The sequence below is a fragment of the Spinacia oleracea genome, chromosome 6 (genome assembly GCF_020520425.1).
Source record: "Spinacia oleracea cultivar Varoflay chromosome 6, BTI_SOV_V1, whole genome shotgun sequence".
Classification (NCBI taxonomy): Eukaryota; Viridiplantae; Streptophyta; class Magnoliopsida; order Caryophyllales; family Amaranthaceae; genus Spinacia; species Spinacia oleracea.
In genome coordinates, this window is record NC_079492.1 from 143,737,913 (window position 1) to 143,753,161 (window position 15,249).

The window sequence follows — 15,249 nt, forward strand, 5'->3', positions numbered from 1 at the left end:
TCTACGATATAAACATAAACTACGGTTGGACGAATTGTCCAACATTTTCTCACACGCAACTAAATATGTAAGCAAAGTTAAAGGGAGACATCATCGGACTTGTCCTTTGATTCGCTTAATCTTCTAGGGTGAACAACTCATACTTAAGTTCATCATCGTCATCCATATCAAAATAATAAGCTTCTTTTCTTGGCCTTGAGGATCTTCGTAGACCTTGAAGTTGATGATTATTTTCCTCTAGCTCAGGCTCGGGCTCGGGCTCAGGTTCAGGCTCAAACTCAAACTCAATCTCAGGCTCAGAATCAGATTCAACCCTCAGAAAGGCTTTGTAGATATCCATTTTTGTTTGACCCACAGCACGGTCATACTCACGAATTGCCTCATCATCACTACCATATGCACTTGTTTTCATTACTTCGCGACAAATGTGCTCTAGACTGCGAATTCTACTGTCAGGTTCATAATTCATCACCTTTTCATCATTACTCAGATTAATAAGATTGGAGTCACCATCACTTAGAACGATAGGGCTGGGTCATCATCACTCAGAACGATAGGGTTAGAGTTGCTCCCTACTCTATTCTCTTCTATGTCAGACATGATTAGTGATCTATGACAATTAAACATAGTTTCTATGTTAGTAATTAGTACTCTCACTTACCGTACGATCCCACAATACACAATAAGTAAGAATATATATCAATCGCAAAGCATAGGAAAGACACGACAGTTAGCAGGTAGAGAAATTACAATCATGTTGACATAATGCAGACACAATGCTTCTATTCTATATGCCCTTTCCTATGCTACCCAACTCTCAAAATAATCATAGTATATCAAACATTTAAGCATAAAAGAATAAAACAAGAATGATTTATAAGAATTAGATTGATTAAAAGAATAATTATTAAACGACAAATAATTAAATTTTTTTTTTTTTTTTTTTTTTTACGGTACTGTAGCAGCAGCAGCAGTAAATTTTTTTTTTTTTTTTTTTTTGAAAATATTAATTTGAATTTCAAAAGAATCGAAATACATTAATTCACATAAACAAGAACGTATTTCAAAGTACGTTTCAAGAGTTAATATTAAAATAAATTCAAACATTTCTAGCTAATAACTTTCAATTTATTCACTAGTGCGAAATTACTTTTACGTAACTAATTAGTTAGTTAGGCGCCTAAAATATAAAACGTAGACACGAAATGTCAGTAAAACCTTTAGCTCAAAAATACCACTTTGTAACACCCCGACAATTCTCTTTTCTAGAATAACCCTTTTATAAATATAACTATAGAGAATTATCAAAGTATTATCGCCCGTGTGAAAACGTAACGGCTTATTCAGAATTTTGCAGCGGAAAACATAAAACTAACTTTAGGTTTATAAATAATCGATTACATATTAAGTCCCAAAAACCAATTAACGGAAATACGATTAGTACGACATATTTCAAATCCAAGTTAACAAACCAAATCACTTAACAAAACCAATATAACTACAAGCTCTCTAATCCCGATCCCAATGATGCATCATCTTCAAACCTGTAGATGGGCAACGCTTATTGATCCTTAGAGACTGCTCACCAAAGATGGGTCATCACAGGATCAATAAGGCATAGCCATGATCAACACACACAAACAAAGCACGTAATCAGCAAAGCTGAGTACTACATACTAAAACAATAATGATCCTAACATGATACTATTAAACGAATAACCCTAACATGATACTAATGAACATAAATAAGAGCAGACAAAACATGATAATTTGACGACCATACTTGACTAGACTAGGCTAGACTTATAACAATGATATTATTTTAGTTGAAATAGACAATGGACCAAGTTGTCCAACCAAAAGTCTTCCCCAAGGAAGACGAGGTACGGGCGCGACTCCGTAACCTCAGTGACCTGCGATATCGAGGAACGTTTGAATAAAAATAGAACACGGTTATCAATCCGGTCCCAGAAAAGGCCATGGGCTACCACCATGAACCCCAACTCCTGTTTGTCCGTCACTTTAGACGTGCACAGTCTAAAGCTATTGCTACTCAGTTTCACTTTACATGATTTACAAATTGAGACTCTGTTATGACTCAACAATCACATAAGACATACAATCCACATTTGTTCACAACTGTTTTTATCTTGGAATTAAGTAAGTGATCACAAAGGCATCAATCAAGACTCATTCCAATTAATCCAACCTTTTCTTTAACCATGATCAACCCCTGTATATGGGTATAAGGTTTCAACTTACTAAACAAGGTCCACAACCCTCATAAAGTAGTGAAAAGCTAAAAAGGGAACAACGATCAATCGATCTGCATCAATGTATATAAAATAATCTAGTGTTCCCAACCAACATGTTTGTATGAATCATCCATACTAACATGTTACAATTCTCATAATGCAATATAGGTTCAATATGTCCGTCCAACAGTATTAAACATGCAATTTCAACATAACCAAGTTCGTCAATAATATCAACATAACCAAGTTCAACAACCATCTCAACACAACCAAGTTAACCAATAAGTTCAACATGGTTTCAACAATTAGCACACATTCCAAACACACAGGTATGTACGTACCTTGTGTAAACAAACTGATAGGCCACTTTAACACTTTCAAAAGTCGCCTAAAGAGAATTCTCCGCCTAAAACAACCAACAAGTAATCCCAATCAATTTCTAATCATTGGCAACCATAAGAAAGCATTCTAAATGCATATTAAACATATTTAGAACTTTCCCCAATATCAAAACTTAAACATTTAATTTCCTAGCATCATAATTATTAAACTAGTTATTGAAATTCGTTGAAAACTTTTGCAAACATCGTACTTTAAATTTTCAGCAATATAAATTCATTTAAAAGCTTCACCAAGATCAATCTACGTTCCTAGTATCTCAAAACAACAAATTCAATAATCCATACTCAACCTACCATGATTTATAATCATAAAAACCTTGAATTTCATACTTTAAACAATTAAAATTAATATTTCAAAGTAATTTGATAATCTGAAAATTAATAACTTTATTATATAATTTGCATAATCTGAAATTTATAATTTAAATCACAAAACCATAACTTTAATTCACGAAAACATAATTCGAATTAATAAAACATGATTAAGCCCTAACTTATTTTTAATTAACCAAAACTGAAAATAATTCGTTTATAATTAGCAACACCAAATCTGAAAATCAAATTCAAGTCATAAAAATTATAAATTTAATATCAAGAACGTAATTTAAATTAAAACTATAATTAATTAAAATAATTAGTTACTTAGGGTTTAAGAAATAACCAAGAAAATAGGAGGTTTTGGGCGGCCGGCGGACAACGTCACGGCGGCGGTGGCTGAGCAAGGTCGGCGGCACACGGTGTGCAGTGGTGGTGGCTGTACGGAGGAAACAAAATCAGCCACGAAAAGGAGGAGGACAACCAACGAAAATAAAAGAAAAGAAAAAGGACGGAGGAAAGAGAGACTACCGGTCCGACGGTCAGAGTTACAGCGACGGTGGCTGAGGCAAAGGGCGGGGACTCGCGGTGGCTGCCGGTCAAAACACAACAACGAATAGTGAGAACGAATCCAAGAATAAAGAAAACGGGGAACGAAGGAGAAGAACAACGAAGGAGAAGGAGACAGAGGTTACCGGCGGTGAAGCGACAGTGGTCCGACTGCTTGGCAGAAGCGGCGGACGTGAAGGGAGGAGAGAGAACGGCTGAGAGGGATGAGTGTTTGGTGTTGTACGTGAGGTTGAAGGAGGGAGAGGGTTTTTTTTTTTTTTTTTTGTTTCCTTTGGTCTCACGCGAATTAGAAAAGGGAAGGGAGTATTGGTTTGGGTTTTATTGGTTTGGGCTTTCCCCAATTGGGCTAGGAGTAGGATTTAGCTTTTATGATTCGAGTCCAAAACTGAATAGGATCGTTTTCTAAATTCAATCAATTTTCGTAATTCAAATTCTTTTCAACTTAAAATTCTAAAATCATTTTCGATTTCGTAAATCGTTGAAAATATTAAAATGTAATAAATAAATGCACGTTAATTATATATTTATTTCCAAAATTCATAAATTCTTATTTAAATATATTAAATATACGTTAAAATATATAAATGAAATGTATAAAATTACGGGGGATTACATGGAAGATCTTGCTTGCTTGTATGAGTTGTGTCTGAATTTACATGCACAATGACATTGTTACTAGCCTCGGGGGTGTTTCCGAGGAAAGCTTCTCCGATGCCTAAGTAAGAACAATGCTCGGATTCTAGAGAGAATAGTTTTAGGGCAATAAATTGGACGTACCTTGAGGTGTGAGCATTGACGGCTTATTTATAGTGTTTGTGTAATAAATGTGTCCATAGGTCATTTATTGTCATTAGGCCTTGGACTTTATTGGTGGGTGACCAGCCAAGTGGGTTAGAAATGGGTTGATGTTGTTGTATAGAGTCATTGGGCTTTGAACTGTTGGGCCAATTGGTATCCAATTGGGAGCCCACACTACTACAAAAAAGGGCAAAGAGTACTGTTGAAATATACTTTATAGAACGTCTTAGAGGCGTTCTTCAACTCAGCGCACTATAAAGATTATAAAACGGGTAAAAGAGGCGTTTTATATTTCTAGTCATAAAGTACGGTGATAAGAGATAAGCGTCCTCCATTCCCTTCCTAAAATCAGAAAATAAAGAAGGAATATAGAACAGTTACCGTACATAACCGTCCAATAAACAATATAATATAGAGCCTCCTACGTACATAAGCGTCCCATAAACAATAAAATATAGAGCCCCTTCCGTACATAACCGTCATATATTCTTGTTGTTTAACATTGCAAAAGAGAACAGTTGCCCCAGACAACCGTTCTCTATTCTACCATTTTTTTTGAAAAAAAAATCGCAAATTTTACAGCACATGCCACCCCTTTTGAGGAATTTATTATCAAAGCTCCTATACTTACACCAAATTTAAATAAATAAAATAAAATCGCATTCATTCAATAATAAATCCTATTATTTATTGACAAAATAATCCATAATAGTACAACAACAAAAATCAAAGACCTATCTAATGTCAAAAAAATAAAATACAAAAATAGATCAATAACCAACTCCTTGAGCTAGCCCAACTCACACTTGATCACCATCATCTTTTCATCTTCATCGTTATTTGGTTGATGATATCCGGTAACATACGAGATTCAACTCTGCCTTATCTCGTCAATTGTATCTTAAACATACGTGAGAGGATGTTTGTTAAAATACTGCAAGAAAAGGTAAAAGATATAAGTTAATGCATAACATATAATTTAGAACCTAAAACAGTAAAACTACAATGTTACTTTGTAATTCTGTATCATAGTAATGCTCTGAAATGTGTTATTATTTACTAGTATTGCACTCTTAATGACTGGATTGAGTTATCCTCACATAGAAACATTCGAACTGAAATCTTCGACAAAGTTAAGAATTTGGTGATACATTATTCCTATACCAGAGGAGGCCACTCATGAAAAACATAAAGTCAGATATTGAACGCGTCTAATACCTTACTGACTGCAGCACTCCTTATGATGTGCATCTCACTCACCTACTCTATCACTCTATAAGCAAGCTAAAAGTTTTAATTTGTCCACCCCAAACACTTTTTTTTTTTTTATTCAACTTCATTCCATTACTTTCTGGTGGAAAACAAGTCACAAATGCAAATGAGATTTACAGGAACGCATACGTGATATTATACTACAATATTCCAATCAGAAAACTGGTATATTGAGTTGTTATGCTTTGGACTATTGGGCGAAAAAGAAACGATTGTGCGAGCCTGAATCCAGGTTTTATTATTCAAAGTTTCAAACACATAATGTCACCCCTTGAACCAAGAGACCCCATTTACACTTGTTCAAACTACAAAAATCAAAACTTTAGATGAGCTCTCATAAAAAGCCAGAAAATTGAATATTATTTCACTTACTTCGGGTTCTCTTCCTTGCTCTTTCTTTCCCTGACTGTCAATTATGGATTTCCCCCCAAACTATGAGATACATTTTCCCTTCCACCTCTTCCTTTCTCTAATTGGGAATTTCAGTTTAATTTGACTCAAATCATACTAAATTAAATATTCAATTAAATAGGACTATTATTCTACTTAATTATTCGATTTAAGAAATTATGACCCTACTCTGTGTATTCGTCAAGAAGCAATATTTCAACCAAAAACATGAATTAAAGTGCATAAGGAGTTTTTCACCAAGAAGTCCATAGTTAGACATTACAATTTGATTATTAAGAATATCGAATACAATGGCTAGGATTATTAGGTGAAGGATAAATATCAAATATGCAGAAAAGATTAAGGATACCAACCTCGAAATTCAGAGTGGTGGAGAGTTTATCGGCTTTCACCGGAGGTTGAATCAGTACGGCGGCGGTATCCTGGTAGAGGTGCTTAGTTTTTGTTTTAGGTTTTGCAGGAGATAAATTTTTGGGGTTTTGTTTGTTTGGTGTGGAATGCAATTTAGAAGGTGGACTAAGACTCTACTCCTATTAATTAGAAGGTTGAAAAAAAAATTACGGAATACAAATAGTAACCAATTAGATTTGATTTGAATTTTGGTATCCGTGATTTGGGTTTTGGGTTGACGGGGGGATATTTTTTTTTTTAGTTTTGATTAATTTAGGTTGTTGTCATTGTATAGTACTTTGGTAGAGGTAAATAATTTATTTTTATATAGAAAATATTCTGTAGTACGCAGCTATCAAGAAGCGCTTTATATGTTACAGATTCATATAACAATTTTAATTACTTTTTACTTTATTATTGAAAAACGTAAAAAACGGTTAAATAAGCTAACTGTCCTCTATTCTATCCCCATAGAACTGTTATCAGAGAAAACCGTTCTCTATTATTCTAGGAAACGCTTACCACACTTAACCGTACTCTATCTAGCGTTATGTATTCCGATTTTTGTAGTAGTGCCAAACAAACATATTCCGATTAACTTTTTATATTTAACTGTGGTAATTGGTAAACGCCGGCCGTTCCAAGTAAAATTAGTTTACTTCGTTCAAATTCTGCTAATGGCTAGAGATAAAGATTTTCGTTAATTAAAAATTAAAGTTGGTGATCAATAAATGACATGATATTGACTTGTTCCATTCTATTGATGGAATTATATATTACACAAATCTACAAGTTTATGTAATACATTAATCATTTAATTTAGGTCCTAATGTGTACTCCGTATCAATTACTGAGTATAATTTAATACTGCGCAGCTAACTAACGTACTATATGGATTAATTAAACTAGCCGAGTTGCATGATTGATCGATAAGATTATTAGACGACTATTTGAGCATCATATATAACGTGCATGTGAATTATCGTTATGATTAAAAAAAGACGATTAGGAACGAACTATGTGTAGGTGTCATACTTATTTTAACTTATTATCACCAATTCAACATCTCAATTCACAATGAAGATTGTTTGTTAAGTGTTTCCTTAAGCGTTGATAAGTTGACTATGAATATCATTTTATTTTAATTTTAGGGGAGGGCATTTTCTTCAATTCGTAGTAAACAATACGGAGTAAGATCCTAATTATATAGGGAGTATATACATAAATACTGAGTACAAGTAATTATATGTCAAACAGAACGACAAAAGTCGTTAAAAACCACTTACACAGGTCGTACGAGCGACTATGATCAATTGCTTGGGAAAAAGCTATTATAACAATTAAACCTTTTTGTATAGCTTGGGCAAGTGCTTTTCGATTTGACAAGCGATCCTTATTTTTGAATGATTTTTCTTATTTTCATCAAAAGTTGGTTTCATGGTATTAAAACTCAAACCGGCTCTCAAACCCTATTATCGCGTTGCGTTTCAGTTTCCTCTTAATTTTGGGAAGTTATAGACACACCCAAAAGTGATTTATGCACCTCCATTATGAGAGTATGGAAACTGTGCTATACTCATACAGAAGTGTGCCAAAATCAGCTTTCCAAAATCTTTATAATAAATGAAAAATAGTTTTCTTTTCGGAAAACATGTATATACTACTTTAATTTAGAAATTGTCAAAGTTGTCATTATATTCCTTTAATTTGGTATCTAAGATTAGGAATAATTAATTTAAGTTGCTCAAACATTCCCTTGAACATCCCACTCAATTGCATTTGCATATACTACGTACATATAATTACATGGTAGTTTTAAATGTAACGTGTACAATTGAGGGAACCATTCAGAATATTTAATGCATTCTATAGTTTTCATTATTTCAAAGCTAGTGGATCTTATTTTATACGTAAAAAACCTCATCGTCATTCACAGTTTTGCTACCACTTTTTACGCGTCAAAATCTTCTCCTGTACCTTCCATCCTGTTTCTTCATTCAATGCAATATTATACGAGATTACGAGCATATGCATAAAATGCATATTACGGAGTACATACGTACTAATGTCGGTAATGTGGTGTTGCTTTAATGGTTAAGATTAAGGGCGTGTGTCCTATCTCTCAACTTTAAACTCCTACAGTCGATTATATTTCTTTGTAATTTGTATTGTTCTTTTTGCTCATTTGCAACCAAAAAAATAAGGGCATAATACATGTACTGAGTACTTCTTTGGAACATAATTATAAGCAAATTAAGTACAATTGTTTCAACCAAAATATTCTAAACACAACTCCCTTGCTCAACGTTAAATAAAATTATGTTAGACATAACTTCCACATTTTCTAAAATTAATATACGCATCGAGTAATTACAATAGCAAGATTAGTGGTCACTAATCAGTAATCACACTCTATACTTTGAGCTTTTCATAAAATTAAAAAAAGTATCATATATTCAAAACAAACATGTTTCTTATCGGGTATACAAAATAATTAAAGGATGAAATGGGATGACAACTCACATTAAAGTCAATAATTTTACACATAAACATCGTAACCAATAGTTAATCTATTCAAAAATCTTTTTAATTAAGAATATACGATAAAACCAAATGAATAAAAATTGTTTTCCACAGGTGAACATCGATCTTGTAATTCACCTAAAAAAATGAAAACAAATAACTATTAATTGAATTAGTTTAAGCAAGTAAAGGATCGACCAACAACTATCCCCTCTGTTTCTGAATACTTGCAACAGTTTCACTAACACGTTGCCAAGCAAAGATATGTTAAGATAGAATATAGGAGATATTATATTGTGAATATTCTGTAGAGTCCTAAATATGGTATGTTACCTAATATGAGTCCTACATATGGTATGTTACCTAATATGTAATCTAGGGTTTAGGTAATGAGTTGTACTATATATATACGTGTTTTATTAATGAGAAGGATACGAGATTACACAATATTTGACATGGTATCAGAGCTTAGGGAGATCCTACGACCCGTCTACAAAAAAAAAAAAAAAAATTATCCCCTGCCGGTGGGTTAGAAAAATAAATCCACCGGCGGGATTCGTAATTAATATAATAATTCCGCTGCAAATTGGTAGAAGATGAGGTTGGTGTTGGAGAAAAGACTCGTACTTGGAATCGCGTCCAATTCGAGTATTCATATTGAGATAATTGGTGAGTTCGAAAAGAAGGGCGTTCTCATCAAGAGAGGAAAAAAAAAAAAGTGCAGGTTCGAAAAGAATGGCGTTCTTGCTCGATTTTTTTTAATTGAAGAATGGTGACTCCAATCGCAACGTTCGTGAAACTGCCGTTACGATTGAGGGAGGGAGTTAAGGATAACGTAGTTATCCTAGAGGATAGAATATCATATGAGATAGAGTTATGTTATATGATACGGGTGATACTGAGGGAGTGTCGTCACCTACGGTGATACTGAGGGAGTGTCGTCACCTACGGGTGATACTGAGGGAGTGTTGTCGCATACAGGTGACAATGAGGACGTGTCGTTGACTAGTGTCGTTGACTAGTGGAGTGTTGTCGCATACAGGTGACAATGAGGACGTGTCGTTGACTAGTGGCGTCGACGAAGGGGTGTCGTCGCCTGTGAGGGAGGAACAACAACATTATACACCCAGTCGAGTGGAATCAGACGTCGTCTCAGCAACGACAGGTGTCGATGAGACGACGTGTAGTGATGAGAGTGAGACAAGGCAGTCATCAGCCCGTCGTATGTGTCAAGACTGTCGACGAAGGTTCAGTTAGCAGATATCGTCACTAAAGCGTTGGGGAAGAAGCAATTTGAGTTTTTTTTTTTTTGAACAAGATGGGCATTCGAGATCTTCATGCTCCACCTTGAGGGGGGATGTTAAGATAGAATATAGGAGATATTATATTGTGAATATTCTGTATAGTCCTAAATATGGTATGTTACCTAATATGAGTCCTACATATGGTATGTTACCTAATATGTAATCTAGGGTTTAGGTAATGAGTTGTACTATATATATACGTGTGTTATTAATGAGAAGGATACGAGATTACACAATATTTGACAAGATACAAATTTGACAGTAAAAAATATTTTTTAAAAAAATTGATATTTGAAAAATATAAATTAAGATTTATCCATCAATATATTACACAATAAAATTTGAATTTTATACACTTAATATAAGAAAGTTCTCTCAAATATTCAACAATAACATTTAACTTATACTCCCTCCGTATTTATTTAAGAGATACACTTGGTTGGGCACGGGTGTTAAGAAGAAAGAATTAAATGAAATAAAAATAATAAAGCAAGTGGGGTTGAGTAATATTTAATAAGTAAACAAGTGGGGACCATGTCATTTGGGGGTGGAAGGTGGGGTGGGTAAATTAGATGTATTATTTAATTAGATGGTGGGGTTGATAAGTTACTAAAAATGGCAAGTGTATCTCTTAAATAAATACGGCCGGAAAAGACAAGTGTATCCTTAAATAAATACGGAGGGAGTACATTATTAGGAAAATACAAACTTTTATACAAGGCGGTCTTATACAAAAGACCATCTTGGTGTCTTATATGTTAAGCAATGAAATCAATTAGTTAAGCACTGAAATTAATTAGTTAAGCACTGGAACTAATTAGTTAAGCACTGAAACTAATTAGAATTAATCAATAAAACTAATTAGTAAAGCACTATAACTAATTAGTTAAGTAATAGAACCAATTAATTAAGCAATCAAAGAGGTCTTTCTGGTAAGGCGGTTTTACACAAAAGTTACTGTTAAGAAAAAATGGTTAAAATTAATATATAAATAGCGCAAAAGTCAAACTGTTATAGCTATTCAGAAACGAAACGGAGGGAGCAACGCCGACCAAAAAAAGTCTCCTACTCTTTGGAGTTTGGAGTGCAAGAGTGCCCAACTTAGCTAGGAGAAAAGGGTGCATCGAGTCAAGTCAACATGGGAATCCCTTGCACCATACACCAAAATTAAATAGGTACGTGAAAACTTATTATGGTCCCATTTAAAAGAAGCGCGGAATGTGGTACCTTGCTGCCTTTTGTTTAACTAACACCCGAGGCCACTAACTCTCTCCCTCCTTATTTCCTTCTTAGTTTAATTTCCTACCCACCTTTGTTTTCCCAGAAATCACACCCAATCTCTCTTTCAATTCTCTCTCCTCATTCCCAGAAAAATTAAGATGGAGCAGAAACTTCAACCTCAACCTAAACCACAACCACAAACTCAACAAAATTTCTCACAAAAATCACCAAAAAAGCTTCAAGACAAATTCCCAAACCTTAAACCAAACCACATCAAGAAAGCAGCAGTATGGGATTGCGGAAGCACTCTCTACGACTCGTTCGAGCTCAACTCGTTCCAAAAGCAACTCGACTCAGCTATCATCAACTCCTCTCGGACTCACTCCATGCCTCGTCTTCCGTCCGAAGAACGCCGCGCACCACCACTACCACCACCACCGTCGAAGAAGCCGTTAGCTTCGAAAGTGTCTAGATCCTTCCAGAAGCTTCTACGGTCTGTTTTTAGAACTCATAAGCAGCCCAATCATTTAAAGCCCGAGTACGATAATAGTCGTATTAGCAGCCCTGATCCATGGTTTATGGATCATTATGATGATGATGATCAGGTCCTAGAAAAAGGCAAAATGGTTGATGGTGGTAGGTATTTTGTTGTTTATGAAAAGCCCAATGGGCTTTCTTCTATTCCTGAAGTTCCGGAAGTTGGTTTTTCGCCTGATATTAGTTCGTTGGTTAGGAAAACGATGTCGGCTCGTTTCACCACTCCTCCTGATCTTATGGTAAAATGAAGTGCCCTATCAGTTCGAAACTCTGTTTGGATTAATTCAAATAGATACTAAGTCAAGATATTGTTTGGTTAAAGTAAATTTGTATTATGTTTGTTATATTATGAACAGTTACTATTAATGGATCGTGTACAACTAGCTAATCAAAAATCGTATTTACGGTCGTGTTAAAATAGTTGTATCTAGATTAATAATGTATTAACGTTTGTGAATCACGGAATAATACGGATCGAATATGTTAGTTGTATCTAGATTGATTATGTATTGCTTCCTCCGTTTATTTTTTGTTATTTATGTTTGACCTTTTATACGTTTATAAGTTTATTAACGACTAATTAATGTGCATTGACATTCCTCTATTTTTTTGTTTTTAAATAAGGATAATTACGTTTATTTATAATTTTTTCACTCTTATCAAAATTTTGATATTGGAAAATTTGAGAAAAATTTAATGTTCCAATAGAAAAGTGTGAGAATGACCCAATGAATTTAATTGGTTAAAATAATCATTCGACACACATTTTGATATAATATTAAAGCATTTATGTGATAATATAAAAATAAATGTAAATAACATTTTGAGAAACACAAAAAGGAAAACGTAAAGAACAAAAAGAAACGGAGAGAATAGTATTATATTAATTAGCATTTTTTTTTTGATGTTACCACCGGTTCACCCTCAAGGCTAATTCGGATTCGGACAATGATAGAGTGACCCTAAGGGTTGGTAACCCTTTTAATATTAAATTTTGATTGGTTACAAATGCGTTGAAACTTTACATACAACACATTCTCTCTCCAATTAATTGTGCTTATATATTATTTTATGTTATACTAGTATGTATCTTAGGGGTTGCCAACCCTTAGGGTCAACCAAACATTTCCTTCGGATTCAGGGCGAGTTTTGTGTGGATAGGTTTCAGTCATCTCACAATCATTGTTGCGGAAGATTGAACACCCAATCTTCTCTACTAAGTTTAGCACCAATCACCACTGAACCAACAGGCAATTGTGAAAACACGGAATAATAATGGACGGATATGTTTGTATGAACTCTTTTCCGCAAAGCATAATGAATAGTTGATCACCTTAAAAGTGTTTAATTACGAGTACGTTTGTAATATACTAAGATCGGTTAGTATAATGTAGCAATAAATATGTTTGTTAAGCACCATCAATTCAAATTTTCATGGTGGGTCTAGCTTACTGCTTTATTAGTCAGATCGAGACATGGCATTAGTTGTGAATGGTGATTGATCTTGCAAATTGCAATAATACGGACATATATTTATTATTTCTGGAAAAATATACTTTTGAAATTTGCATATTACGAGTAGTAGTTTGTTACTAGGGCAAACGTAGAACAATTGGGAATTTCCTAAAATTCATTTTTTGATCCGGATATTAAATTCAATGCCTTTTGAAATTTGTAGTTCTGTTACTATAGTTTTCAATATTTAAGAACATCACATGTATTAAGTTTACGTATATAGGGTTTATATTAATTGTCATGTTAAAAAGGTCGGAAACATTGTGGCACATTATGTGACACATTTAATTAGTTCCTTCAAATGGGTTTGAGCAAGTTAGTTACGTATCTTAGTGTTATTCCACAACTCGATGTAACTTAATTAGCCATCTAATAAAATTCCCCCATCCCGTTCTGCCACTCAAAAATAAAACAAAACAAAATTAACGACTACTACCTCCACTTCATAAAATTCTTTACAGTTACTATTTGCACAGACTCCAATATAATATTTAACTACTAATATAGCCAATTTCGCATGTGAAAAAATTATAAAAAATTGATATTCTGAAAATACATACCGAGACCAATTTAACAAGATTTTACATGTAACGTTTTGATGTATACAATATTGGGGATTCACGATCAAAGTTTTCATAATTTGAACACATTTTCCAAAGCGTAAAGAATTTTCAGAAACGGATGTAGTACAAGTTAAACCAATGTCAACATTCCCCTCAAAGAGCAAAACCAAAAAGTCACGATATAAACACATTATACTCGGTGCTTCATGAACTATAGTCTATAGGTATGTGATTTCTTGCTTGAGCTCCCCGTTCCGGATCCCTATTGAAAATTGTGACATAAGACATATGGTAACGTGTGTTTGACCATATATAGGAAGTAAAAGTGTCTGGGAAAAAAGATTTTCCCATGTATTAACATTTCGTATGTAGTGACTACTGGCCGAAGATTTTCCCATATAGCTAGTGGTCGATGTTAGTTATGGACAAAATGTAGCCAATCCCGAGACATGTAAGTTAGAGATATGCTTGTATAAGACACGGAGACAAATGATATAGACGGGATTTGATCTCATATATGGCTTGAGCAATATCACCTTAAAATTATTAACTAAATTAGTTGACATCTACAGATATGTAGGGATGTGCATATAATGTAATTTTTGGAGTGAGGTTGTGGCCGGCTTACGTGGTCAAGTAATAAATATCTAAAATAAAATACACCAACTTGGAGTTCTTGGAGTAGCACTATCGTTTAATTTAGATGGTCAATTACGTATTTATAAGCTACGAAAACATATGTACGTACTCGAAAGGAAGTTTCCTATAAATTGTCTTTTAATTTTCTTTAAGTTCGTCTTCGTTGTCGAGACTTTCATATTTAATTACAATACTAATACATGCACATTAAGTTATATACATTGACGAAACTCTATATCAATCTTTTTTTTATAGGGAGGGTTACGTGCTTTGCACGTGGTTGTTTTTTTTTCCATGTATGATCGTGTTTTTTTGCATTTTGTAAAGTAAATACATGTACAAAGAGGCTAAAAAGTACTCCCTCTGTCCCTTAATACTCGCACCGTTTTGACTTTTCGCACTATTCACGTAATTCACTTTGACCCTATTTTATTTCTAGTATATGAAAACAAATGTTAATATATAATATATGGTTGGATTCATCTTAATATATATTTTCAAAATATTAATATTTTTACAAGTTTTTATAATATGT

The 15,249-nt window shown here is 33.8% G+C and overlaps 1 protein-coding gene and 1 long non-coding RNA gene across 2 annotated transcripts; one reads left to right on the forward strand and one right to left on the reverse strand.

Moving 5' to 3' along the window:
- Positions 1–4,976: 4,976 nt before the first annotated feature.
- Positions 4,977–6,692, reverse strand: LOC110780788 (uncharacterized). Its single transcript, XR_002531555.2, has 2 exons — positions 6,376–6,692; positions 4,977–5,273 (listed from the first exon to the last, which is right to left on the reverse strand). It is a non-coding gene; the product is annotated as an uncharacterized lncRNA (long non-coding RNA).
- A 4,760-nt stretch (positions 6,693–11,452) lies between these two features.
- LOC110786375 (enhancer of mRNA-decapping protein 1) lies at positions 11,453–12,493 on the forward strand. The gene has a single exon (XM_021990921.2). The coding sequence runs from the start codon at positions 11,619–11,621 to the stop codon at positions 12,243–12,245; it is 627 nt and encodes a 208-aa protein (XP_021846613.2). The 5' UTR covers positions 11,453–11,618; the 3' UTR covers positions 12,246–12,493.
- The last annotated feature ends 2,756 nt before the right edge of the window (positions 12,494–15,249 follow it).

Excerpts from the sequence above, each read along its gene's own strand:
- LOC110786375 (XM_021990921.2), top strand. The coding sequence starts at position 11,619 with ATGGAGCAGAAACTTCAACCTCAACCTAAACCACAACCACAAACTCAA.